We start from the raw sequence: 26,995 nt of genomic DNA, 5'->3' as shown, positions 1-26,995 counted from the left end.
TGAGGTTTACATTATTTCTATAGGACAGCAGCACTGCATTAGAGCCAGAATGTCTGGGCTTATCTGGCTTTGGCATTTACTAGCTGTATGACCTTGGGCAAGTTATTTAATCCCTGCGCCTTGGTTTCTTCAGCTGTAAAATGAAAATAACTGTATCTGCACCTCCTAGTGTTGTCATGAGGAATAGATATGAAACATTTACAACTGCAACTGGCACATAGAAACTGCTCAATAAACGTTAGCTTCAAAAAAGTGAACTAGGTCTTGGCAAAAATCAGGCCTTTTCCTGTTATAAACCTTGTAAGAATTGGGTTCTTAAGAATAAAACTTCCATTTATTGACAGCTTTTCTCCAAGTATGGCCTGGATCTTTTATAGGCATTGGTTCATTGTTCTTATAATCTCCACCAATAAAATTGAGAGCAAATATATATAAAAACACTGAGAAACTATAGTGCATCATAGAACACTATTAAGAAAGTACAGAGACAGCCCCACAAACTCTTCTAAGTTCATCCAACATTTGTGATATAATGTATCTGTTAAAATTTCAGGTTAATAGACCCTCAGACTCAAGTATCCAGAGCCAATGTAAGTACCCCCACACTTGCCCATTTTAGTGATTACCTCTATTCATCCTTGTAACCACCTTAAACACAAATTAAATGACTGCCACTAATAGTGCACTTTTTTAAGACTTTTTCCATGGAGGATGACTTTGTCTGTTGTTTAGTTCCAGTTTGTTGTGTGATATTCAGTCTGTTATTTTTTCCAGTTTGAGCTCACCAGTGTCACCCAGTTCGCTGCTCATCAAGAAAACAAGAGACTGGTTGGCTTTGTGGTCCGCTTGCCTGAATCCACAGGTGGAGAGTCTCTGAGCACTTACGTTTTTGAAAGCAACTCAGAAGGCGAAAAGGTCTTATTTTTTTCATCTTAAAGATTCCATGAGATCTCAGTATGAAAGAAAGATATTTAAAGGGCGTTTTTTACACTACTGCCTGGATAGTTCACTATTCTGCAAGTCCCCATTGAGGAGTTCAGATAATAATACCTCCTAGGAAGGCCCCACTGAAACAAAACTGCCTGAAAGTAAAATTTCCCTGGGGAAAATATGTACTAACCAAAATAGACTGAATAGTTAAGAACTTGAATGCTGAGATATAATTGTTTAGTAGAACTACCAGTAATTGTTAAAAGCGGTTCCCCTCAAAGCAGAAGTTACAATGGAGAAAATCTAGTCTCAGAGAGCAAACCAAGGAAGCAGACATCAAGAAAGTACATCTAAATTGTTCTCTTGTTTAGTAGAAAAACTTGGTGACTGCATTCGCTTAGAATTAATCAAATTTAACCAATCCTTTCAGCAAGTATCTGTTTGCCACTGTGTGTGTGAGCATGCAGTGGCTAATGTGGTCAAAAGACAAAGGGAACAGCATCCTGTTAGGAATTTCCAACGCTGGAGAAACCAGTTTCCACTGGCTGGATGTTTTTTGTATGCACAAATTGGCAACAGGAGACCAGGGACAGTAGACACTCATGTTGACATGAGTAGACAGTGACCTCATTGTACTTTTATAATCACATTCCCCCCTCCCAAAAAAAAAAAAATTCTTTATCCTTTTCCACCTTGGCTAACCACCACTTTTCTTGTCTTTTGCAGATATGTTATGCTATTAATTTGGGAAAAGAAATCAATGAGGTTCAAAAGGTAAGGTCCACTTTAGTGCTTGTTTAGCAGCTACTCGAAAGATACCTACCTGTACATGTTCGGGTGTCTCTCCAAATGACAAATGATGCTCACTTGGCAGTGTGGTCAAGTTTGGGATTTCCTTTTTATGCATTCTAACCACATTCTTAATCAGCTAGTTCCACAGGCATTGGCAACACGTGGAGTTCTTAAAACCATCACTTCTGTAGCTCTTGCTTTACTTATTTATTGCTTGCTGCTGTTGCCTAGATTTCCTGTCTTTCAAAGTAGGATGACACAAGCTTAAGCATCTATCATGTGCTCTTAAGCCTTGCTCCTCAGTCATCACAGGCTGGCAGCACTGACACACATCACCCAGAGACTTACCAGAAATGAAGATTCAGACCTCCCTGTCTTTCAGCAGCTTACAGTCTCATTCAGCCACCAAGTTTTTAAGAGCCCCATTTATAACAAGAAAAACCCTGGAATTAGAGCAGGGAGCAAGACAGATCAGTTCCAGCAACGAGGGGAGGCGGGGGGGGGGGAGGCGCACTTCTATAGTTACTGTCCCGGAGAACTCTCTGCAATAATGGAAAATATGCAGATTGAATGTGGCTAGTGTGACTGAGGAACTGGACTTGTAAATTTTATTTGAATTTAAATACTAACGTAGCTAGTGAATACCGTATTGCTATGGTTCTAGTCTACAGGGAGGGCAGAAGGACCAAGGACTGAGACTGATGTACATGAAATGACAAGCACTGCAAGTTAGTATTTTATGGTCTAGACCTTTTCTGTTAAGGGCCAGATAGTAAACCTTTTGGGCTTACCGTCTGTCTCAATGACCTCAAATCTGCTGTTCAACACAAACGCTGCCAGAGATTGTATGGAATGAATGGGCATGACTGTGTTCCAAAAAAATGTTTACAAAAGCAAGGATGATGGCCACAGTTTGCAAACTCTTCGTGTAGATTAAAAGAGAGAAAAGACCGTTTAAAGACAAAACAGAGATATGTTGTGAGAGAAGTCCTCTTTGGACTCTTTCTGGGAAGATTATGACGACTTGGCTAGGTGGTGATATTTTTGGCTGAGAGGAGAACCAAGGCCTACTAGATTCTAGGAATAATGCAGTTGAGTTTTTTTCAGAGAAGCAAGGAAACCCACCTGAAGGCACACATAGGCAAGTAAGAAGGAATAAAGCTAAGACTACAGAACATCAAGCCAAGCCAAAGGGGTGTTAAGTGCATTTTAAGTGTTTTCTTTTCTCCTTCTTAAACTCCCATAACTTCAGGATCCAGAAGCATTGGCTCAATTAATGCTGTCCATACCACTAACCAATGATGGAAAATATGTACTATTAAACGATCAACCAGAGGACAATGATGGAAGTCCACGTGAAAATGCAGGCGCAGAATCTGAAGCATAACTCTTGCGCTTTTGGGGGAAGAGCACCCAAGAAGGAGAGCTACCTCCTTAAGGGTTTTCAACTTCTCTGATACACAGGCCCACGAACTGATTTCAGAACGCTGACAATCGCTTGTGGAATGGACTCTCGATGCCTTGGTACTGAGACTTGGGAGGGAAACAGTAAGAAATGGTTGACAACATTTCTACCCATCTACAAATGTTATTTTAGGTGCTTTGTGGTAAGTCCTTTTCTTAGATTATTATTCAGCGCTCAGAATGAAAGTTATGAGAAAATGCATCGTTCGCTGTATTTGAATGTCATCTTTTTTCCGTTTCCAGTATCCGTTTTTAAAAATGGCAAAAGCCTAGATTTATAATTAAACACTAAATATTTCCTATTAATATACTCTATTTTTGTATTTTACTTAATAAGCTTTAAGTGCCTGTCATTCTGAAAATTGTGTCTTTATGATCAAGCTTCTCATAATGGGACCTAATAAGCATTAACCTGTGCCGTTAGGTGACGAGCCCTGCTCTGAGGCTCGAGCACCAGCAGCAGTGCGGGTCTGGTTTTGGTCACTGTTCCAGGCATCATGCAATACAAACTAGATGAGTCCCACAAAAGATGTTCAGTTTTACAGTGGATCCTTAATGAACCAGCGATCACAAGTTTACGATCCTTTAGATGTTACTGTTTTTAGTGGTGGATCACCATGAACAGCTCTGCCAGGTCCCGTTTCTTCTGAGCCAGACCCTCCTCAAGGAAGGGGCCAATCCATTTTAAAACTCCCTTGAAGAACAGTTGGTTTAAAGTTCCTATTTCCACTCTGGCATCCCAGCCCCTCCACCATTCCCTCCTACCCATGGAATAAGTATAATGATCTTGAATTGGTACAGTGTGTTTAATTATAACCAAGTTCAACAGAATGTTATTGTCTTTGTAATAAATTAACCTAGCAGTAAATGCTAGCAAATAAAATCTATCATTCTGTTTCTTTTGCTTTTTGTGGTTATTTTCTAGAACATCCCTGGAAGAAAACTAAAGTTGGTTATATAGCTTTAACAGTTAATTTGCAAAAACTAGGGCAGAATGAAATCACAGCAGAGAGGATGACTATCAAAAAATACCTCTATTCAACCTGAGTAGAGTAATGGGATCTCAATGCCAAGTTTTTAACAGGTGTTGCTCTTAAAATGGTGGGTTAATAAAACAATTTTTGCAACCCCAAGTTAAGTTAATGTTATACAGGATCCATTTGAGGAATCCACTTCTATAATGTGCACCATCACAGACATAGTGAGCTGGTCCAAGTCAGTAGGAAATTATACACTAATGCCTTACAACTTATATATCATAATTATGTCAAGTCAGAAGTTCTCTAACAGGCTGCAAGAGCCACAGTCCTCTGAATTTCTTTTTCTTGCTTAGAACTGTTCGGTTGGGAGGGGAAGAATCTCAAGTCATGAACAATGCTGGAAACTAAAATCAAGCTTAAAAAAAAATTTTTTTTTTAAAGAATGAGTGGCTTAACTAAGCCACAAAGCATGCAAATCATAAGAAAAGCAGACTGAAATTCAGTACAGTAAGACTAATCACAAAAACACCAGAGAGAATGAAAACAAAAAATTAGTATTCAGAATATACAATTGGGAAAGGACAGTTTTTTCAATAAATGATCTTGGGAAAACTGGACCACTATCTTACACCACACACAAAAATTAAGTCAAAATCAGTTAAGACTATAAAATCTGAAATCATAAAACTCCTAGAAGGAAAACAGGGTAAGCTCCTTGACATAGGTCTTGGTGGTGAATTTTTAAAATCTGACACCAAAAGCAAAAATAAGAGGGACTGACTACAGATTTTGCACAGCAAAGAAAATCAACAAAATGAAAAGGCAACCTACTGAATGGGAGAAAATATTTGCAAATCTTATCTGATTAAGGCGCTAATACCCAAAACATATAAAGAATTCATACAACTCAGCAGAACATTCTGGTTAAAAAATGGGCCACAGATACATGAAAAGATGCTCTACATTATTAATCATCAGGGAAATGCAAATCAAAACCACATTTCACAACTGTTAGAATAGCTATCATCCAGAAGAAAAAAAATAAGCATTGGTGAGAATGTGGAGACAAGTGTTACTGGAGGGAATGTAAATTGGTGTAGCCACTATGGAAAACGTATGGAGTGCCTCAAAAAATAAAAAACTATAACTACCAAAAAATGCAACAATTCCACTTCTGGGTGTTCATCTGAAAAAAAAAAATTCTAACTCGAAAACATCCGCACCCCCATGTTCACTGAAGCATTATTTACAATAGCCAAGTTGTGGAAACAACCTAAGTGTCCATTGATGGGTGAATGGATTGACAAATTGGTATACCTCTACAATAGAATAGTCTCCAGCCATTAAAAAAAAAAAAAAAAAGAAAATGAAGTCTTGCCATTTCCAACAACATGGACCTCGAGGGCATTATGCTAGGTGAAATAAATCAGAGAAAAATAAATACTGTATAATCTCTCATGTGGAATCTAAAATAAGTAAAAATAAAAGCTCATAGATACAGATTGGTTAGAGTGGGAAGGGAGAGTAATGGGTGAACTGTTTCTGGTTTCATTTACATAAATTGAGTTTTTAAAATCTGATATAGATAGATGCTTCATTAATGCTTAATGTTTTTCCCTCATTTAAGGATGAGAGCATTGCTATAGAATGTTTCACTACACACAGACCTTATATATGTGTTCTAGAATGTATAATCCTTGAAGATGATCCCAGAATTAAGACATCAGATTGATACTGATGGAAAAATAAATTTCATCTACTCTCCTATGTCTCCACTAATGGGAACTGGAGCTATCAAGTAAAGGAGGTAGTGAAGAGCCAAACTATTAAAATAGAAGAAAAAGTTTATAAACTTGCCCATATAGACTTTATACACTACTATAAACTAAACTCAACTTTGCCATCACCATCTCTCGTTTACTGAGTAGTCCTATGACTTCACTTAATCTCTACAGATTTCCCACTTATTCTGGATTTTGTTTTTAACTGAAATCTTTGGCAACCTGTTAAACTGTTCCTAACATCTAAAAACCTTTGTGAGTTTTTTTTTTTTTTTTTTACTGTAGCATTAAAACTTTCTTTAAATGGAATACCGTCAATCTAAAACTTTTTCAACTTTAGCTGGGAAAAGAACTAAAATTATTAAAACTGGTTAAAGTCTACCTTTTAACACTTAGCCAACCCGGCATAAGAGAGAAACATGAGGATGTATGTGATGGTATTATCTCATCTTTCTCACAATCTTACATCAATCAGACTTCACCGAGGACAATTTCTGCTGCTATTTAAAAGGCTCGTGTCTCATCTCCAGCATAATATTTAAAAGGCACTCATTGCCCTGGCTGGGTGCTCAGACGGTTGGAACATGGTCCCGTACACCAAAAGGTTGCAGGTTCGATCCCCAGTCTTTGATTCCCAGTCAGGGCAAGTACAGGAAGCAACCAATTGATGTTTCTCTCTCACATCAATGTTTGTTTGTTTTTTTCTCTCCCTTCCTTGCTCCTTCTTTAAAAATCAATGAAAATATATCCTCAGGTGAGGATTAAAATAAAATAAAAGGCACTCAATTATTATTGTTTTAGTTCGACTCATGTTTGCAAATGGCATCTCAGTTATTTCTAACATTAAACACTGCAAACTAATGATCCCTCCCCAGGATTAGGATTTTAAGTTAATCGTGTAGGTTCTTTTTATATGAAAAGAACAAGCAACAGAAAGATCAAGAAGGTACAAAGGAAAGAAAAAAAGTCTTCATTTGGGATGGACGGAGAGGAGCCAACAATAATCATACTTCAAATTCCTTGCCTATGTGCATGCAAGTACTTTTTTCAAGATAGAGTCCATATACTTTATTAGATTAAAGGGACTCTAAAAAGGTTAATGTTATATACTGTTTTAAGGTATTAAATTTTGAGGGGAAAAAAATATTTTCAATTTTGGCCTGGCTGGCATGGCTCAGTAGTTAAGCGTCAACCTATGAACCAGGAGGTCGAGGGTCAATTCCCAGTCAGGACACGTGCCCTGGTTGCAGGCTTGATCCCCAGTATGGGGCATGCATGAGGTAGCTGATCAATGATTCTCTATCATCATTGATGTTTCTATCTCTCTCCCCGCTCCCTTCCTCTCTGAAATCAGTAAAAATGTATTTTAAAAAATTATACCTATTAAGATAATTTTGAACATAAACATCCAGGGGAAGTAAATTTTTGAAATTATATTTATTGTTTTATTATACATATTGTATTCTATTAGAACTGAGGAAAGGGGAGGCCCCACTCAAGTAACAAACTTGCCATCTTTTACAAAATTTAATTAGCACTGACAGTGTTATGGTTAGCATTTAATTCCTGAGATTTTGAACATTAAGTTTTCTGTGAATTTACAACAAATGCTCACACTAATTTTAAATTACAGTATGTCTGAAAAAAATAGCATTAATATGTTAGCAAGGAAAACCATCATCCAAATGTGTATATTAACTTAAGTATGAAACTCAAGCCCTGTTAACTCAGCACTTTAATACATTTAAATATATGTAATCTTTTCAGAGATTTTATTTCAACTATGTGCACTTACTATAATTTATCCAGACTGTAGTGACATTATTTTGACAACCTATCACTTTCTTCTCAACTGCCAGTACCCATACAGTCAGCATGTGAATTCTATCTAGGATCGATAAAATAACTGACATGTGTGGAGATAATGAACAAAGACACCTGATTCTCTTGTAATTACATTTTCTATCCCTTTTAAATTCTATCCCTTTTAAAGGAGATGATTTTAGGGAAGTTAGAGGGAAAAAAACAGAAAAGCAATACTTTGCTACGAAATGGTGACAAATTTGGGAGAATCCAATGCAAGATCATTCATATAAACATTTACAACAATGAAAATATAAATTATTAATTATGCAGCATGCTTTAGGGCCATTTCTACAGTTAGAATGAATTACAAATATTAAATGCCTTTAGTCCATTTACTGTCCATAATTCGGTAAGTCACATTTACACAATTAAAAAAAATATTTCCTACCTATTCGTTTCTTCTGACGTTTAACGTGAAAGCGTTTATCTTGGGCTGGGAAAATGATCCTGACTGTAACCATGAATACAGAGAGGGTATTGTATACCTGTTCCAAAAGCTAGAAATCAAACAACATTAGAATTACTTACAGGATTTACCTGTAGAAATGCTTCATAGATAAGTGCAATGGAAAATCAAATATTTCCCAAAATGACGTTAGTATTACATGTAAAGTTTTAAACTTCCTTGTTTTCATTGTAAATGTATGCATTTTATATTAAAAGATTATATAGGCCATGGTTAATAACCATTTAACTATTAACTGACATAAAGCTTTACAAAAATAAACCTAGTAGCTTGCTGGGAGCTAAATTTACTCAAAATCTTTCTATACCTTTTAAAGCAGTAAATGATTTATTAGAAACTTTATTATCACAGTGGTAATTTTTTTTAAGCCTGCACAGTGCTTAATCTGATGTCTTAGATTATACTTGATTTAAAGAAAAAGTCTGCCCAAGCCATCACCAAGATTTCAGTTCAACCTAACGAAGAAGAAACCTGAGTTTGGATGTAAAACAATCATTCATTTTTCTCAGGTATCATACATAGTGTCTTCAACCCAAAGTGAAGCTTCAAGCAGAACTCTATGGCTTTATCTGAATTTTTTTTCATCCTGTGTATGAAGTAAATCTTAAATTTAAAGCGGCTGTTAGAGGTTAAATGTTCTCAAAGCAATGTAAACTAGTATAAAATGTCTCACCAAGACATCAGTAGCTCTTGTGAATCCCATGAAATTAACAATAAAATCAGTTTATACTGTACATAAAGGGTACGTAACACACTGTGCCTCGTCTCCAGTATCAAATCCATCTTCATACAGTCCTTTTAAAATATTGATATGTATGCTTCATAAATTTCAGGCTCAATTCCTTTTGTTTAAAATGTATTTACTGGCTGTACATAGCATATGCATTGAATTTCCAATGACTGGACAAATATGCAAATATAAATTCTAAACATTCATGTAGATTACAAGAGATCTGAGATGGCAGTTTAGGAATCTGGGTTGGCCCTTTTATAACTCCACTTCCTAGGCACATCTGGCCTAAAGTCCAGGCAAAAATCCAACTTTAAAAATCTCATTCTCAACCTTTGAAAAGTTGAGCCTTTGGAATAAGAATGGACTCCTCTTTAGAGCACTGCCTTAAAGAGTCCCAACATATTTTCCAGAGACGTGGCCCAGGAAACACTTCGTTAGCTTACTAACATCCATGTCACTGGCAATAGTAATGACACATTCCGATGCTGTCACGGCACCGCATACCATCAGTATCATTTGACAACACGATCTGCAGGCACAGTGCTGTCAGACAGGTCTCCATTGCTTGTTTTAATCTCTTCTGGAAGCGTAAGTGAAAATAACAATGGTCATATTTATGTTCATAAAAAATTAAGTAAATAAAAATTGAGAAGAGCTGAATTGCTAAATTTCAAATTAAGAAAATGTTGCATCTATCAAATATTTCTCTAACATCACAAATTATATCTAGATTGCCTTAATTTTTTTAAAAAGGCTAAATATTGCAATTGTCATGTTTTGACTGCTTCTTATAGATTTGTGAGAGACAACAGCATCGGGGGGGGGTGGTGGTTCACAATGCACGGATGAACTGCTATTACAGTGTAGGCTGTTACACACACACGGCTGCAAATTCATATATAATACTGTCCAGACTAGATAACTTTTCATTAGTTACAATTTACTTTTAAAATCAATTATTTATTATTATTGTGATAAAATAAATTCCTGGCTTTTTGTGTAAAATGTCACATGCACATATTTCTTTAACAGTGAAAAACTATGTGACTAATGTATTCAGCAACTATGACTTCATCCCTGAGCAAACTTTAACTAAAATAGAACAATACAGGCACATGAGTGATGTACATCAACCAGAGAGAACCCAGAGTTCCTTAAGTCCAAAGCAAGGTGTTCCACGGAGACTAAAAGGTTTATTTGTTTTGTGTTAATGCTTTAGGCCTTGGAGACAAGGTTCTGGCATCATGAAAAGCTGACTAAATTCTTCCAAATGGCTTTGTTAAACATTATCTTAGAACTGAAACATAACATATACATATTTTCATTTAATAAATACTGACTATCTTCCAGGTAACAGCCTGAAATGATTTTTCAAACACACAATTATTTATTCAGTCTAGATTCCAAAAATGCCTGCATATGCTTCTTATAAATAAGTAATATTTAACTTATGGGAATAAGATGGTTGGTATGAGTGGTCTATCCAATTCAATCACCTCTATTCAATGTGAAAAAAATTGTAAAATTTGACAAAATAAGATTAATAAAAACATCTTATTTGATTAAATATGTTTTGATTTATGAAATACAAATAAAAAGTAAAAAAGAGCAAACATGAAAACTTTCAACTCAGTTACTTACTATACCTAATTTTGAGCTTCCAAGTGAAAAGGAAAACCTAAATTACTTAATTTCCATGAAAGAAAAAGGAAACATCCATTCCTCAGGGAAGACAACTGTTCCTAAATTTCAAATCTGAGAGAAATGTATCATGGTGGTTGGCGGGGGGGAGGGAGGGGGACAGTGTCCTTAAGTATGAAACACTGAGCAATGTTCTTAAACAATAAAATACACAGATTGAGAAAGAGAGAAAAAAAAACTCATGGATATGAACAACAAGGGGTTGAGGGAGGTGAAGGAACGTATGGGGGGATAAATGGTAATGAAAGGAGATTTGACTTGGGGTGGTGAACATACAAGACAGTGTACAAATCATGTGTTGTGGAATTGTACATGAAACCTCTATTATATGTTAACCAGTATCACCCCAATAAGTTCAATAAAAAGGAAAAATAACATTAAAATATAAGTACTTTCCCACTGTCCTACATAGGACACAATGGACAGAATCCTTTCCTACATGACTCGAGCTCACTGATGTGACTATCGGTTATTATGGCTGTATTACACTCTGACTCTCCAAGGCTGGCTGTGGAGAGCAGGAAGCTGTGCCTATGTCACTAAATGGCCCCTGCCCCTTTATGACTTCCTAATCACTCATCTCATTCAATGTCTAGTTATCAGCAACTCTGACTCTAGCAACGTTTAATGTTTCCCCTCCAAATTGTTCCTTCTCACTGATACAGGGAAGGGGTGAAAGATAAACAATAAGCTTGTTAATTTTATTTAAATTAAGAGATGAATGAAACTGAATATTGAGTTACTCGAGAATGAAATTCATTACTGTGTCACTTTCTTTTCAGTTTCACAAATGACCCATGTAGGTTTTATTTTTTAAAAAGACATTTCTAGTCTGAGTTATTTTTCAAAAGGTAAAAGGAGTTGGAAGTCTGACCAGATAAAATGGGGGATTAGTGTCTACTATCAAGGAAAGATTTATTGGTTTTTCCAAATTTAAGCCACTCACTGACCTTCCTTCTCTTTCTTTTCTTGGTTTTCTTCAGCCGCAGTCTTGTCAGCTCTGAAGAAAATTCTTGCACTGCTCAGTGAGAAATAGAGCAACTCAAATTCCTAAGTAAATAAAAAAACTTTGAAATGAAAGCTGAAAATGCTTATTATAAGCAAAATATCCAAATATTTAATGTCTTTTTTATTATTTCTAAAAAGCTCCAGTAGAAATCATAAACAAGAAACTGAACTAAAAAACCCAGCCACTTTTAAGATCTGAGTCAAATGGCTTCCAAATACCATTCATTTTAAAATATATTCTAATTACCTCTATTCATCTCACTTATTATAATGGAGGTTTTCATATGATTTATGTTTTTTTCAGGTATCAAAAGGTCAAAGCAGATTTAACTATTACTCTTGTCTAACCTGTAGATAGACATCCAGTCGCTTCTGGGTGAGGTTCATGGTTTGTAGTAGTTTTTCATCTTGACTAGCTGACTGCACATTCTGTTGTTTAGCAACTGCTCTTATCTCCTTCAGGTACTTCTCTCTAACAGACTGGAACCAGTGAAGTGAGTCAAATTCCCGGTATTGATCCAAAAGCTTTAGAATGTAAGCCACACCTGGCAGCCATTAGCAAAACCAAAGCAAAATATAATGAGTATAGAAGTTGTGTTCTACTCTACCAATAACTACTGCAAACATTAAGCTAACCATTTCGAATTAATTCTCTTTTAAACTACATTTTATAGCATAAGTGAATAATTCTAGAAATGCGGCTTAATTCCTCCTTAAAAAAAATGTGCAAGTATAAAAAATGTAAAGCAGGTCAAGCAAGAAGAAAAAAGAAATGAGATGGCCATGAAAATCACCTGGAGACAACATATGGCTGTAAGGATGGGAAAGTTCCACTGCTAACTAGACAATGAAGGAAGCTACTGGGAAACCAGGAAAACTAAACACAAGATGCTAAAACTGTAAATAAAGCTTAACTGTTAGTCCAAGTACACTAAGTGCTTAGCAATACTAAGGGAGCATGAATGATAGTTACAAATTACGAAAAACAAGTATCAAGCAGCTAAAAAAATAAACCGTAAATACTGCTCGCGAAAAACAAATCTACAAAGAGAACACAGATCTATTCTCTAGCAAATCTCTCTAAAAATCCATCATAGGAGAACATAAAACAACGGGAAAACAATTCCATTAAACTTACCCATGGCAAAACCATCATCAGTAAAAGCAGCTCCAATTTTATTTTTTTTATTCAATTTCTCCTTGCAACTAATGGAATGCTCTACAAAGTTGAGGGTCTAAAAAGATATGACAACATATTAGAGAAACAACTGTGTAAAATATCTTCAGAACTTAGTTACCAAAACAGAGATTTCAAAAAGTATAAATAGCGTCTCTTCTAGGTTCCTGTCCTTTTGATTTGAAACATTTGCCTCTTGGAGAGGTCACAATCTGTGCAAGTATTTCTAAGTTCTTTAACCAAGAGCCCGCCCCCTCAATCACTGCTTCCCCAAGCACAGTGCCTTTAGTCACCATAAAATATCATGCAGATTTTACACATGAGGACTATGAGGCTTGAGAGGTTCGATAACTGGCTGTACTCTAAGTGAAAGTTGGGTTCAGAAAACTAGGCCTGCCTTACTTCAAAGTGTAAGCGCTCATAAGCATGGCAGTTCTTACTTCTGCCCACCCAAAGCATTCCAAAATACCATTATCATATTCTTGGGTAAAAAGGATTAGTAGTCATTTGGGTAAATGAATGCCCCAAAAGAGCGCTTCCCTAAAATTCAGCTCTAATCCCTCTCTAATTTATCATTTATTTAACAAAGATTTGCTTATGCTTACTATATTAAGTAATTACGATTACAAAATGAATACCATCAAAAAGTTCACGCTCTCTAGCAGCACTCTCAGCAATGGCAGACATGCTATATATCTTGGATTGCCCAATACAGTAAGCCCCTAGCTCATAGAACCAGTGAGCACTTGAAATGTAGCTAGTAAAACTGAGGAACTGGATTTTTTATTTGATGAAATTTTAATTTAATTAGCTTAAGTAGCCACTTATGTCTACCTACATATAGTAGCACAGCTCTAAAAGGATAAAGAGAGACCTGTTTAAAATTATGATACAGTGTGATAAGTACTATAATAGCTTAGGCTGGAAACAAAGAATCAAGTTTCACTTTTATTGCTTATAAAACTTAATCGGGAAAAAAAAAAACACAAAAAACTTACTTGGCAATTAACTACATATTTGTGAAACCTTTATCAACTGTTACTTTAGCGATCTCACTTATGTTTGTCTTTTTTCTGGAATGGATCATAAACTCAAGCACAGGAAGTGCCCCATACTTCTTTGCAGTGCTCTTAACCCACCTGGTTTTCTCCATCACTAACTGAATTCTGGCAGCTGCCCTGGAAACGCCACTCTTCCCAGACTCACAATGATCCCCATTACTGTTTACTACGGCTTGAGTATACTGCCTTCAAATCTTAATAAAATAATGGTTTGAACTCATCCTAAGGTAATTTACACTGTTATCAAAGTATAACTAAGATAGGCTCCTCCAGTTTGACACTAACTTAAATTGGAAAGATAACACTTATCAGGTAAATATGGACATTTTTGCTATATGATTATTGTGATAGAACAACCTACCTAATAAAATGGTAATATGTAAATTACCATCACTCCGCTACACCCACGATTGGGCCAGAGGGAGGCGCACGGGGCGGGACTCAGGGTGGCCGGGGTAGCCGATTGGGCTGGCAGGACACTGAGCTCGCGTCGCCAGTGCGCCATGGCTGTGCTGTGGCACAGAAGGGGCCTCTGGGGCAGCGAGCTCACGTCCCGCCGCGGACCATCAAAAGTGGGGGAGCTGGGTGCCTGTCTGCTCCGGCACCAGGCCTTTCAGAAGCTTCTGAAAGGCCTGGTGCACCAGCGGACAGGCACCCAGCTCCCCCGCGATCGAAAGCAAAAGCGTATAGGGGACCCTACACGTGCATGATTCAATCATGCACTGGGCCTCTAGTTAATAATAAATGTATAAAAAAAACCCAGAAAATTCATGAAGAAAAAAGCTGTCAATAGACCATCAGCTACTTTCAATGGCTATAACATGCAAGAAGATATGTGTAATTCAGGCAGCAAAAGTCATTACTCAAAGTTAACCAAAAGCTACTAGTACATGTGCTTAGTGATATTTAGATTTCAGATCTATCCATTTTAAAAACAGCTTTATATAGAAAAATTTAGGGAAAAATAACTCTTACCACTAATATACTTCTCTAATTTAACTCCATTTTCCCCACTGTAACCATTCCTTTTATAATGCAATTTTGGGTAACTTGAGCTACTTTAGATGGAAACTATAGAATTAGAGCAGAACACATTATATACCAGGGTTCACCAACTGGTGATCCACAGACCACTGGTGGTCCGTGAGGTTCAAAAGGTTGGCAACCGCTGCTATATACTATAATAAGGAAGCAATAAAAATTTAGTCTAGATGTTAGTATTTACTACTGAATAGCGAGAAGCTGTCCTCTAGCATAATGTTTTTAAGAGATGTGGTAGAGCCCAGCCGGTGTGGCTCAGCAGTTGAACGTGGACCCATGAACCAGGAGGTCCTGGTTCGATTCCCAGTCAGGGCACATGCCCCAGTTGCAGGCTCGAACCCCACTAGGGGACATGAAAGAAGTAGCTGATCAATGATTCTCATCATTGATGATTCTATCCCTCTCTCCCTCTCCCTTCCTCTCTCTAAAATCAATTAAAACTTTTTTTAAAGAGATGTGTTAGAAATAACTTCATGCTGCAACATAATGTGATTAAAGTTAGTCTACATTAATCACTTAAAATGCTTATGTGATATAATTCAGCCCCAAAATGATATATATGTAATGGTATACACTCAAGTAATTTAAATCACACTAGGTTTCTCCAGCAGTTATCTAATCTAATAATAGACAAATATGCAAATTGCCTGCACCTTCGCTACACCTAAGCCACGCCCACCAGCCAAGCCACGCCCACCAGCCAATCAGGATGAGCATGCAAATTACCCCAACAAAGATGGCGGCTAATTTGCATATCAAGACAGCGTCGAAAGAAGCCAAGAGCTGCAGAAGGGAGAAAAGCTTCGAAGAAGCAAGCAAGCCGGGGGGTGGGGGGGGGGGGGGGGGGAGGAGAAGGGAGGAGTGAAGTCAGGGCCGGGGGCGAAGGGAAACGCAGGTGGGCTGGTGGAGAAGGCGGAGTGGGCGACAAGGGAAGGGCGGAGGCGGGGCCGGGGGCGAAGGGAAACGCAGTTGGGCTGGCGGAGAAGGCGGGGCGGGCGACAAGGGAGGAACGGAGGCGGGGTAGAGTGCAGCAGGAAATCCTATTGCAGGATTTTTCCTGCAACGGGAACGCTAGTCTATATATATAAAAGCCTAAGCGACCGGCCAACCAGTAGCTATGATGCGCACTGACCAGCAGGGGGCAGACACTCAACGCATGAGCTGCTGAGCTGCGGTGACTTGGCAGCTGTGGTTCTCGGGTGACACACCCGGAACCAGAGAGGAAGGAGCCCGATTCCAGGGTGCAATCACCCGAGAACCGCCCTCTCACAATCTGGGACCCCTCAGGGGATGTTGGAGAGCTGGTTTTGGCCCGATTCCCACAGGCCAGGCTGAAGGACCCCGCCGGTGCACGAATCCATGCACCAGGCCTCTAGTTAACAAATAAGAATCTATCTTAACTATCTGCATAGCTAGTAAGTAAAAATTCTAGGCCACATTCACTGAAATCACATTTCGTTTTATCTACAACTAGAAAGACAATAGTAATACAGTCTGTGTGCATTCTCTGCTGCAAAGACATTAGATCTACTTATTAATACTTTTAAAAATTCATTTTAAATACTCACCAGGGGGGGAACAATGATATAGAAATTTCGGAGATGTATATTCTTTGGCCTTCGAAATTCTGGTGCAAAAACATCTACAAGCATTTTGAAATACTCTGTGCCTTCAGCAGAATTTCTTGTGTGATCACTGAGGACTGAATCCAAATGCCTAAAATGCAAAAAATTATTTACTTGGTTCCTTTCTCAAAAAAAGGTGTGACTGTTTAAATCCATCTCTCATCACCTTAAATAAGAGCATGCAAAAATACAAAACATTTTAAGACATTTCTAAGTAAATTTTCTTAAAAGTTCAGAATGAATTCATTTTCTCACTGACAGAAGCTGATCAGTATTATTTAATTAAACTTAGTCCCTAAAATAGAATATGTAGGGCATCTTGCACTTAAAATATTTTGAGTTTTGTATTCCTTCTTCCGACAAGGAGCCCTGTAGAACTCCATTTCATTTCAATAGAATGCTCTTCATCTTAAATCCTTTCACTAATGCTTCTTCTTCTCTACAATTCCTTACCTCAACTGAAATCTTGTTCTTTTTCAAGAACTTAGAATCCCATTCAACCTTCAGAAACACCAGCTGCTTTTTCTCCTGCATCCCTCATGTACAGCTACCACCACTTTCAAATTATCCCCCAGCACTAGAAGGTAGAAATGTCCAGAGACTCACATAATCCAACTATATCCAACTACCTAATTACTTCCTCCTATAAGCAGGCATCTTTACTAACCTTTTAACCACTACCCTACATTAATTTATCTTGGACTCTGAAACCTACTCCAGTTCCCCTCATGATTCTGGAAGATTCACTCCCCATTCAGATCATCGATTCATCATTATAACCCCACGGTACTTAACTTCACCTGTCATGAACTTTCCTTCACTTAATGTTAGTCATCCATTCCTTTGCACAGATCTGGAGATCTTAAAAGACAATATCCCACTCTGCCCTCAATGAACTGCTTCAAAACATTTTTTAAAGGTCAATTTTGAAAAGAATAACATCACTTAATAAGAGGGAAAATGGTCTGATTTTCTTCTTTGATATACAAGCCACAAACTCTTTTATCATTTTAGGGCATGTGATTTCAAATCGCTTATTATCTGCTCTTGGCTTCTTTAATTTGGCAGAGAAGTAAGCTATCTAGCAGGGTATTTCAGAGCAAATCTTTACATGTGTTGGGACCTTATTCTCAGAAAAATGCACACATGAATTTTCCAGCATATTTTCTATTTTTACTTAAAAAAAGTTAAGCCTATCAAAAAGTTAAAATACAGTATAATGGGCACCTGTATACCTTTCACTAGTTTACCATTTAACATTTTGTCAACATTTGTTTTCTTTTATCATGAAATATTTAGACATTGCAGTCCTCATGTCACTTAGCCTATAAACACTTGCATATGAATCTATTAAGAAATAAGACATTTCCCTACAAAGCTATATTATTATACCCAAAAATAAAATAAAGTAATATATAATACATGTTCAAATTTCCCCAATTATTCCTCAAATGTCCTTCCTTTATCACTATTTTTTTCCTTATCTAAGATATGATTAAAGATCATCCACTGCATTTGGTCATCAGGTCTCTTTAGTCTCCTGACCTAGAATAGTCTTCTTGTCCTTTTTGTCTTTCATGACATGTGATATTATTTAAGAGTCAAGGCTAGGTGTTTGGTAGAATGCCCAACATTCTGGATGTCTCCAATGGTTTCTTCATAATACATTCAGAATAAGCATTTCTGGCAAGAATATAACATAGGTACTTGCTACAAGTATTACATTTGCAGCAAGATGCCACATAATGTCAGTATGTCCTGTTATTGGTGATGCTAGGTTTGATCATCACTTGATGGTGAAATAAAGCAATCTCTCCACTGTAAAGATACTTTTCCTCTTTGTTATTAATAAGCAATTTATGGGATAATTTTTTGATGAAATATTCTATTCTCCAAAAATATTTTAGAATTCACTGATGATTTTTGTCTGCTTTCAAGTATTATAGTAGTGATGGCAAAACAGTGATTTTTCCCCCTAAATTTCCTCATCCCTTCTTTATTAGTTAGCATTCTTCTGTAAAAAGGAACTTTCCCTCTGCTCCTCCAACCTTTATTATCACTATGACTCATGGTTTCTATTTTTTATTCAATATATTAATGTATTTTATTCAATATATTACAATAGATTTCTATCATTATTCTTTCTGAAATTCAAATTGTCTCCACCTTGCCTTTTCATGCCTGACTCAATAAACTGTTATAATGCTATATAATAAAAAGCTAATATGCAAATCGACCGAATAGCCAATCCATGGTTCTCTCTAATCATTTATGTTTTTTTCTCTCTCTCTCCTTCTCCCTTCCTTTCAGAAATACAAAAAGGGCATATACTGTATATCCTATATAATAAAAGGCTAATATGCAAATTGACCAAACGGCGGAAAAATCGGTCACTATGATGCACACTGACCACCAGGGGGCAGACGCTCAACGCAGGAGCTGCCCCCTAGTGATCAGTGCACTCCCACAGGGGGAGCACCGCTCAGCCAGAAGCCGGGCTCTTGGCTGGCAAGTGCAGTGGCGGTGGCAGGAGCCTCTCCCACCTCTACAGCAGCGCTAAGGATGTCCGACTGCCGGCTCCATGGGGAGCGGGCCTGAGCCATCAGTTAGACATTCCCCGAGGGCTCCCGGACTGCGAGAGGGCAAAGGCCGGGCTGAGGGACGCCCCCCCTCAGTGCACAAATCTCGTGCACCGGGCCTCTAGTTATTAATAACAAAGTTTAGTTTTCTAAAGTATTTCTCAGTTCTGCATTCCCATCTCTCAAGTTTTAAATTATGTTTCAAAATCACTACTGACTCAAGTCTATAGATCTGCAAAGTCCAGTAAGACAGCCATTAGCTATTTATTTATTTTTTAATATATTTTTATTGTGTTCAGAGAGGAAGGGAAAGGGAGAGAGAGAAAGGGAGATGGAGAGAGAGAATCACTGATCAACTGCCTCCTGCATGCCGCCACTGGGGATGGAGCCTACAACCGGGCTTGTGCCCTGACGTGAACTGCTGGTTCATAGGTCGAAGCTCAATCACTGAGGCACACCAGCGCCTGCAGGGCCCATTAGCTACTTAAATGTAAATGAAATAAAATTTAAAATTCAGTTCCCCAGTCCCATTAGCCCTACTTCAAGTGTTCAAAAGTCCTAAGTGTTCACAGCTACCATACTGGACAGTGCCAGTCTATGTTATATGAAATGAAGGACTGGTATTCTAGAACAGTGTTAGCAAATAAAAATACAAAAAGGTAAAAAGAAACAGGTGAAATTAATTTTATTAACCAGCTATTTGGCATTTATTTCATACTTTACACTTTGGCACATTTCCATTTGGACTAGCTACATTTCAGGTGTTCAACAGCTGGGTGTAGCTAGTGGCTACTATATTAAATAGTATGTTCTAGAACAGCGGTAGCCAACCAGTGGTCCATGGACCACTGATGGTCTGTGAGGTCTGAAAGGTTGGCGACCACTAGTTTAAGGAAACCTTTGGAGCAGTGGTCACCAACCAGTGGTTCGCAGACCACTGGAGGTCCGTGAGGTCTGAAAGGTTGGTGACCGCTGTTCTAGAAGATCCCTTTTTATTAAAGTTGGAAAGGTCTCAGAATATTGTAGTCTTAAAAACAAACATTATATAAACTGAGACCATAACTTATATAATAAAAACAGTAACATGTTTATATATTAACCTCTAGTCTTTCTTCTTAAGTTTTATATAAACATATACTTTATTAATCTCCAAATATAGATTATTCCAAAATGAGATTACCTTGCCGCTTTTATTGTTTCTTCTGCAAGACCTTCTTCTTTTACTAATTCTTCAAAATTTATAATATCTTCAAGATCAGGCACAAATCTACATAAGAATTTAGGAAAGACTTTATGAAGGCAAGATAAATAGGTACAATTGAAACATATAATAGTATTATGGAAATCTAAATTTTTCAACTACAGCCCTAGCCGGTTTGGCTCAGTGGATAGAGCGTCAGCCTGTGAACTGAAAGGTCCCAGGTTCGATTCCGGTCAAGGGCACATGCCCAGTTGGGGGCTCGATCCCCAGTGGGGGACTTGCAGGAGGCAGCTGATTCATGATTCTCTTTCATCATGGATGTTTCCATCTCTCTCTCCCTCTTCCTTCCTTTCTGAAATCAATAAAAATATATTTTTTTAAAAATGTTTTTTTCAACTACATATTTGAAAAGAACTTTGCATTTCAGTTATATTACTAATATCACCACTTCAGTTCCAAAGTTGAATTTTATATATGAACTAGAGGCCTGGTGCACGAATATGTGCACCAGTGGGGTCCCTCTGCCTGGCCTGTGGGATCGGGCCGAAACCAGCTTTCCATGATCCCCTGAGGGTTCTGGATTGCGAGAGGGTGCAGGCCAGGCCAAGGGACCCCACCAGTGCACGATCGAGGCCAGGAAGAGACGCGGGAGGTTGGCCAGCTGGGAGGGACCACAGGAGGGCTCCAGGCATGTCTGGTCCATCTCGCTCAGTCCCCATCGGCCAGACCCCAGCAGCAAGCTAACCTACCAGTCGGAGGGTCTGCCCCCTGATGGTCAGTGCACATCACAGCAAGTGGTTGAGCGGCCTTAGCATATCATTAGCATATTATGCTTTGATTGGTTGACCGGCCGACTGAATGATCGGGCACTTAGCATATTAGGCTTTTATTATATAGGATAATCAAATTTTAATCCTTAAAAATCACATAATCTTTAGGGCCATTCATAAACTGTACTGATAAAATAGATTAACTATAAAAAATAAGTTAACTATAACTTTAAGAGAAATAAAGATTTTCAAAAGTCTGCTGTAATCTTAAATTTTAAGAAGAAAAATACTGTAACTAGTAGAATTAATAGTTTTCTTCCATTTTTTATATCAAATTACCTTCTGTACAATTTCAGAATAGATTTAAGTAACATAAAAATTTTAAATAGAATAAACAAGGCAAAAGTGATGTTTTATCCATACCTAATGGCATTGCTGCTACAATGAAGGCCACCAGATCTTATCATTCGTACATAGCCCATAGCATTACCTTAAAAATTGCACACAAAAAAAATCAGATATTTATACACATAACTCTGAACTCTAGCAATCAGGAATATAGTTATATGTAGTAGTCAATTACAAGGTGTCCACTCCTTAGTACCCAAAGATTCAGCTGTATTTTATTTCAGTTCTTGCACCATAAAAATGAAACTTACATATTTGTACACTTAAAATACAAATATACATACTTACATACATCTATATTAAATCCTTTAAAAATAAATGTAACTCATTTGATAAACTAAATGCTGACTACATTAAAAAAGTTTTTACTATAATTTCTTCACTCTCATATTGAGTCAGTCTATCAATTATTTCTGCACCAATAGTCTAATCATGCTTGAAAAACTTTTGATAAGAAAATTACTCTACTGAAAGAAAGCTAAGCTCACTCACATATTAAGCTATTTGTATGAAATATTTAATATATATGATAGATTCTTGGGATTTGTACTTTATTTCCCAACAATGTGATTATAACTTACCAATTTGGCTGATGAGTTGCCTGAACTGATCAAGGTAGCTTTGCCCTTCTGGGGTTATTCCAAGTTTTCTGATGCCTCGATTGAATTTTTCTGCTCTTTCAAATGGATACTAGAGAGATCATTTAAAGACTACCTTTAGAAATAAAGACCCCTAAATTATAAAATGCCTACCAAATCAACCATGCCAATACCACTCTCCTCTCTAATTTTGTATTTGTGCTTAACAAATCACTCAAGTCTAGTAAGAAAATTTATAGCACAAAAACTACCAATGTTCAAAGTCAGTATAAAATATTTTTTTTTACATAAGCTAAGGGGAATAATTATTAATGTCATCAAACTTAAGTTTCTCACCACCATTATTAGTCTCCCAACATCCAACTATTCTATCAGATAAATAAAGGAAACCAACTCCTTCCTAGAAACACTTGTTCAGAGATGTGTGACTGCATTTCTGTGGACTGAATAGGTATGAGGGACTTATAAAAACACACTCTTCCCAAATAACACACATTGGCCAAGCTAAAATTTCTGGCAGCTATCACCAACAGGAAATTATTTTTCAAGTCTTAGGTGATTAGAAGATATAAGAAATGACTCATTTTTATTAATAACAAATGAAAACAATTCTTACACAATAATAGCATGGTTATTTCTTTGTCTGAATACTAGTAATTTCTATTCCAATAAAAATGAAAGTTAATATAATTATCTGATAATTATAATCTATAATTTTATCATTTTACAAGAAAGCAGTATTTTTCTGCTTTGACATTGAAGAGAACTACCAACTAGTATATAAGACAGTTGGAACTAAGTGATGCTTAAGAAGGGTAATTAAAATAGTTCTAGATGTGGCAAATCAAATGTATGACCCAACTAAGGCTACTAGTTCTCTATCCAAGTGGCTATGTGCCTCTGTACTGTTAACACTTACAATTCTTTACCTCACTTTGAGAAAACTCAGCCTGGAGGATAAAGAGAAAACAACATTCTTATAAATTACTAGAGGCCCAGTGCACAAAATTCATGCACAGGTAGGGTCCCTAGGCCTAGCCGGTGATCAGGGCTAATCGGGGCCTTCCAGCTGCCGACTGGGGCCTCCCTTCCCTGGGTGCGGGCTGCCAGCCAGGGCCTTCCTTTGTTCTGCATCGCCCCCTGGTGGTCAGCGCACGTCATAGCGAGCGATAGAACTCCCGGTCTCCGGTTGAACTCCCATGGGGACACTTTGCATATTGGCCTTTTATATCTATAGATAGGTTGGGATGTCAATTGGTACAGTATGTATCCAAATTTTAAATACACATATTCTTTGCCCTAAAAATTTCTCTTCAAGGAATATGTCTTTCAGAAATAGTCTCTGAACACACAGATAAGGATGCTACCTGTAGCACTGTTTGTAACACTGAAAAATGATTTTAAAAAAACACCCTAAATATTCATCAGTGGGAAAAAGTTAAATAAGTTTCGGTATACATCTTTACTATCAACTCTTAAAAAGAACGAGGTGGATTTATATGTACTGACATGTAATAAGCACACTGTAAAACAGTATGTACAGTATTACTCCATTTTTGTTAACCATTTGCTATACACACAACAGTTGAACTGAACTACCTTAAAAAGATTATGTAAAATACCTTATGATCATTTTGGTCCTTGATTTCCCTGAAAAATCGAATGTCTTTAATCAATCTGGATTTGATATGTTCATCATACATAAACTGGCTAAATATATAGAACTTCTTTTTCAAAAACTGGTACGTGAAATTAACCTATAAAATTGGAAAAATTCATTTTAAATCAATATTACTGAATAACAATTATTTACATCATAAAGTCTAATATTTATAAAGTCTAATTTACATTGGACCTGAAATATTTAAATAAAAATTTTTATTCCCTAACTTTACAGAACTTTCTATGAATTCCCCATAAATATGTTTACTACAAAAGGAAAAGAAATGGAAATACTTTCATAATAGAACTAATAACTTTAGAAAGAATCACAATATCAGATTCAACACTCTTGTTTTTAAGTCATAAACCAGTCAAAAGTTTCTGTTTCTCCATCTATAAGATTACTTACTACTAACATTCATATCTAGAATGATACTGAAGTCAGTAAATATTCAATTATTTATCATTCTGAGCACTTCTTACATGCAAGTTATGTAAGACACAGTTCTCATCACGAAGTTTATAGTCTAACAAGAGTGACAGACATTTTAAACAAGTATACGTTAAAGAAGTTATTAAATCTCAACTGCAGTAATTTCTAAACTGATAAGTATAGGTGCTTTGAGAATGAATAACAAAAGGCCTCAACTAAAAACCCTGAAAAACTAAGATTTGAGCTGAGATTAAAGTCAAAATAACATAATTAATTCTGACCTATAGATGGAAGTCCTGTACTAAATTCCATCCCTACCACCTTCAAATACTAATTGTTTTAAGCATATGTATGCCATTTTTAAGTCTTCATTTACCCTGTCATAGAAATGGGTGCTTTCTCAGAACTTCTCGTGGCTTAATTGCCTTTTTTCTTGATGGCATTAGTAGTAGCAGTCTTAGTAGAAACAGTCTCTTCTTTATCTTCCTCACTCTTAATACTGGGTAACTGTGCCAGCCTCTAATCTTAATTCTTCTTTGGTAACTATAGCATTATCAGACACCATGAATTTACTTTCATTAATGTGATTAATTAACAACTATATCCCCTGCCAGACTGTAATTACTAGGAGAGTAGAAAATGTCTGCTTTTGTCACCCTAATGCCTAGCACAGTGCCTTACATATAAAATATGTGCATAATTATATCTGTTATGTGAATGAATATTTGATAAAGAGTTTATTTCTCCTTAAACATTCAGACATGACCTTTACATGGATGACTGCCTTATTTTAAATTTGAAACTCTGGCTTTCTGTCTCATTTCCATACTGGTAAACCACTAACATAGAGCGCCAATTCTATCACTTACCAACTCAAATACTTCAATGGCTCCCCCACTATATACTACAAAGGTCCCTATATAATTTTCCAGTTACATAACTTCTCTCTATTCCCTTACTCCCAAATATGTTTATAACATTTTACTACTGAAGCATTCACATTCTTTTTTCCTCAAGAAGAAATAAGTATGCCCTGAAAACCAGGCAAATTCAAAGGCTTCTCTTCTTCCACAGAAGGAAAAACAGCATACAAGTTCAAGTGATTTCTCAACTGACTGATGCCCATTTCTAAGATTCAAAATACTTTGAGTAAATTGCTATTCTTATGGATATCAAATAATTAGTAAGCGCCCCCCCAAAAAAAAAAAAACAACCAGCATGAATGATACTGTTATCAATGATTCCCTTTCAAAAGCAACTTTCAGAAAATATCAGACAATCCACACAGACATATAAATTTATGCTGATGCTCTCAAATCTCTATTGCTTTTTATAATGATGACCCTGAGATGGTAACATATAGTAAAGTGCATTTTGTGTTACAGAACTTCTATCACATCCAACACAATTTTAGTGCCATATATTTTAATTATACCAACCAGAAAAATGAAAATTCCAATATAATATAAATAGGTAGTAGTGTATACTGACCAGAATATTCTATGAAAAAACTATTTTCCAAAATAACAAATCAAACAGTGGTCTGCCGAAACCAGTTTGGCTCAGTGGATAGAGCGTCAGCCTGCGGACTGGAAGGTCCCAGGTTCGATTCCGGTCAAGGGCATATACCTTGGTTGCGGGCACATCCCCAGTAGGGGGTGTGCAGGAGGCAGCTAGTCGATGTTTCTCTCTCATCGACATTTCTAGCTCTCTATCCCTCTCCCTTCCTCCCTGTAAAAATCAATAAAAAAATAAATAAATAAATAAACAAACAAACAAACAAACAGTAGTCTATTACCCACCCAACGCCCAAAAAGATTCTTACTGTTGTATTCATGATTCCCGTGCCATGTGTTCGAATTGAATTAGCAATATGCCGAATATTAATAGTGTTCAAATGTTTGTTATTGCTTGTTCGTTCAATAAAAATCTGCAATGAAACAAATTTATGCTAAATAACAACACAATACATGGCAATCCCTGATCAGTTATCAAAAAATTTTCAGAATCTATTTCATTAAATTTAATTGGAAAGTTATTCAAGAAGATAATATAATCAAAGCAAAGAAATAAACAAGATGATCTCTAAACAATTACTTTTTGCTTTATTTTACCAATTTTCACTATTGAGAATCAATTCTTTACCCTTCAGCCTTCCTATTGTATATCCACACACATTAAAAAAAAAAAATTCTAAGGCCCACTCACCTGATTGTTGAGATTATAGAGGTATCGAGACACAAATATATGAATGTTTCTCATAATTTCTAAAACATCCAGGCCCTGCAAAACAATCCACAGAGCTCTATTATTATTAATTTAAGATAATCAGTAACACTTGTATTAATAGAGTGACTTACTATTTATATTCATTTCCCAATATATATATAGTATATACTAGAGGCCCGATGCACGGAACATGTGCAAGGGGCTCGGCCCTCGCAGCCGTGGTGGCTTCCCTCAGCCTTCGCAGCCCTGGCTTCGTCCTGAAGGTCATCCAGAAAGACATCTGGACAGTCATTCCACTGTTCAGCCATTCGGTTGATATACATATTATGCTTCTATTATTATAGATATTTTAATCCTCACCCCAGGTTTTTTTGTTTTAAGAGGAGAGAGAGAGAGAGAAAGAGAGAGAGAGAAACATGGATGTGAGAGAGAAAAATTGATCAGTAGCTTCTTGTATGCACCCAACCAGGATCAAACCCGCAACCTGGG

At 36.8% G+C, this 26,995-nt stretch overlaps 2 protein-coding genes across 6 annotated transcripts in view; one reads left to right on the top strand and one right to left on the bottom strand.

Annotated features, from left to right (window-relative positions):
• Positions 1–4,084, top strand: part of APPL2 (adaptor protein, phosphotyrosine interacting with PH domain and leucine zipper 2) — a 40,504-nt gene extending 36,420 nt beyond the window's left edge. For 4 of the 5 annotated variants that reach the window (XM_008144728.3, XM_054719436.1, XM_054719437.1 and 1 more), the window contains 4 exons: positions 554–590; positions 775–915; positions 1,657–1,704; positions 2,975–4,084. In XM_008144728.3, coding sequence (XP_008142950.1) covers positions 554–590; positions 775–915; positions 1,657–1,704; positions 2,975–3,109 — 361 coding nt within the window. In that variant the 3' untranslated portion in view covers positions 3,110–4,084. The remainder of the gene's footprint in view (positions 1–553; positions 591–774; positions 916–1,656; positions 1,705–2,974) is intronic. The other variant, XM_028150180.2, reaches the window with a different exon arrangement.
• Positions 4,085–7,377: 3,293 nt separating this feature from the next.
• The window catches only part of WASHC4 (WASH complex subunit 4), a 59,711-nt gene continuing 40,093 nt past the window's right edge, over positions 7,378–26,995 (bottom strand). The window contains exons 23-33 of the mRNA XM_008144731.3: positions 26,486–26,560; positions 26,103–26,207; positions 23,805–23,939; positions 22,165–22,273; positions 21,599–21,665; positions 20,385–20,471; positions 16,569–16,716; positions 12,860–12,956; positions 12,070–12,266; positions 11,664–11,763; positions 7,378–9,592 (exon numbers count right to left, since the gene is read on the bottom strand). Coding sequence (XP_008142953.2) covers positions 9,525–9,592; positions 11,664–11,763; positions 12,070–12,266; positions 12,860–12,956; positions 16,569–16,716; positions 20,385–20,471; positions 21,599–21,665; positions 22,165–22,273; positions 23,805–23,939; positions 26,103–26,207; positions 26,486–26,560 — 1,188 coding nt within the window. The 3' untranslated portion in view covers positions 7,378–9,524. The remainder of the gene's footprint in view (positions 9,593–11,663; positions 11,764–12,069; positions 12,267–12,859; positions 12,957–16,568; positions 16,717–20,384; positions 20,472–21,598; positions 21,666–22,164; positions 22,274–23,804; positions 23,940–26,102; positions 26,208–26,485; positions 26,561–26,995) is intronic.

This window comes from Eptesicus fuscus, chromosome 7 (assembly GCF_027574615.1).
Source record: "Eptesicus fuscus isolate TK198812 chromosome 7, DD_ASM_mEF_20220401, whole genome shotgun sequence".
NCBI lineage: Eukaryota > Metazoa > Chordata > Mammalia > Chiroptera > Vespertilionidae > Eptesicus > Eptesicus fuscus.
The sequence above is the reverse complement of the archived record's forward strand: the minus strand, read 5'-3'. Positions and strand labels throughout refer to the sequence as shown.